Here is a 1,019-nt window from a genome sequence, read left to right on the forward strand (position 1 = left end):
GTCGGTGTTTGTAAAATTGCCGTTCTATTCGAGTGGTTGTCGAAGCAGAGACCAAGAGAATAGAATAAAGTAGGCTAGCGTCACATATAGCTCTTTTCTAACCCTCTTTTTTAAATACCCTATACTTCATTTCCCGGCATTCTCCACCACAGCCAAACCCTAGGGGTTTTTGTACGTTCTCTCCAGGTCCCAGATCTCCGCTGCTCCCGTTCGAGCTCCGGAAATGGCGTTCTGGTGGCCGTTACTCGTCCTCGGGTTCGCCTTCGTGGTCTGCCGCTTCTTGCTCATGCTCATTCCCCCCAACGTCCCCTCCATTGAAGTCGACGCCTCTGATGGTACTCTCACTAATCTCTTCCCCTGTTCTGCTCTTTCTGTGTCTTTTTGTTGATTTCTTGGTCTTTTTGGGGAATTTTTTATGCCTAATGAGCTTGAATTCGCGGTAGTGTTGGAAGATGGGAGCCAGACCAAGGAGAACAGCTATATTTATGTGAGTAGCCCCTGATGCTGCTTCTTTGTTTTATTTCTAGGGTTTCTTTTTTTGTCGCATCCCTGTTTGGTATACTCGGTTGATCTTATAGCATTGCTAGCATTTTTGAAGATTCTGTTCTCTTTGACTAAAAATAGAAGCATTAAATAAGAAATAGAAGAGGATCAGGCTTGCTTTTTGAGCTCTTTCTGAACGAGCAAAATGAATTGAACTATTAATGGTGACAATGTGACTGTTAGCTGGTTCTTTGCCGGGAAACTTATGATCGGAGTATCAGATTGTTGTTAACTGTTGTTGGTTCACTTTGCATGTTTTGGATTTTGGTCTACTGCTGGAATTTAGCAGTTGTGAAGTCTATAAATTCGTTGTTTATCGTAATTATATATTTTTGATCTCCTATGATTCAAATTTTATGAACGTTCTGAGTTTTGTTGTTAGGTTTTATATCACTGTTAATGCATCTGGAGCAGGTTGTCCAAATATCAAGAATTTTGATTTCGTTATTTGATTTGTCATAGATACCACGGAAGGG

General features: G+C 41.1%; 1 protein-coding gene across 3 annotated transcripts in view; it reads left to right on the forward strand.

The window, feature by feature from the left end:
- Positions 1–1,019, forward strand: part of LOC105057340 (aldehyde dehydrogenase 22A1) — a 19,790-nt gene continuing 18,771 nt past the window's right edge. For all 3 annotated transcript variants that reach the window (XM_010939938.4, XM_073248767.1, XM_010939937.4), the window contains exons 1-3: positions 1–335; positions 444–487; positions 1,006–1,019. The exon at positions 1,006–1,019 is cut by the window's right edge and continues 88 nt beyond it. In XM_010939938.4, the coding sequence (XP_010938240.1) occupies positions 224–335; positions 444–487; positions 1,006–1,019 (170 nt within the window). In that variant the 5' untranslated portion in view covers positions 1–223. The remainder of the gene's footprint in view (positions 336–443; positions 488–1,005) is intronic.

Source organism: Elaeis guineensis, chromosome 14 (genome assembly GCF_000442705.2).
Source record: "Elaeis guineensis isolate ETL-2024a chromosome 14, EG11, whole genome shotgun sequence".
Classification (NCBI taxonomy): domain Eukaryota; kingdom Viridiplantae; phylum Streptophyta; class Magnoliopsida; order Arecales; family Arecaceae; genus Elaeis; species Elaeis guineensis.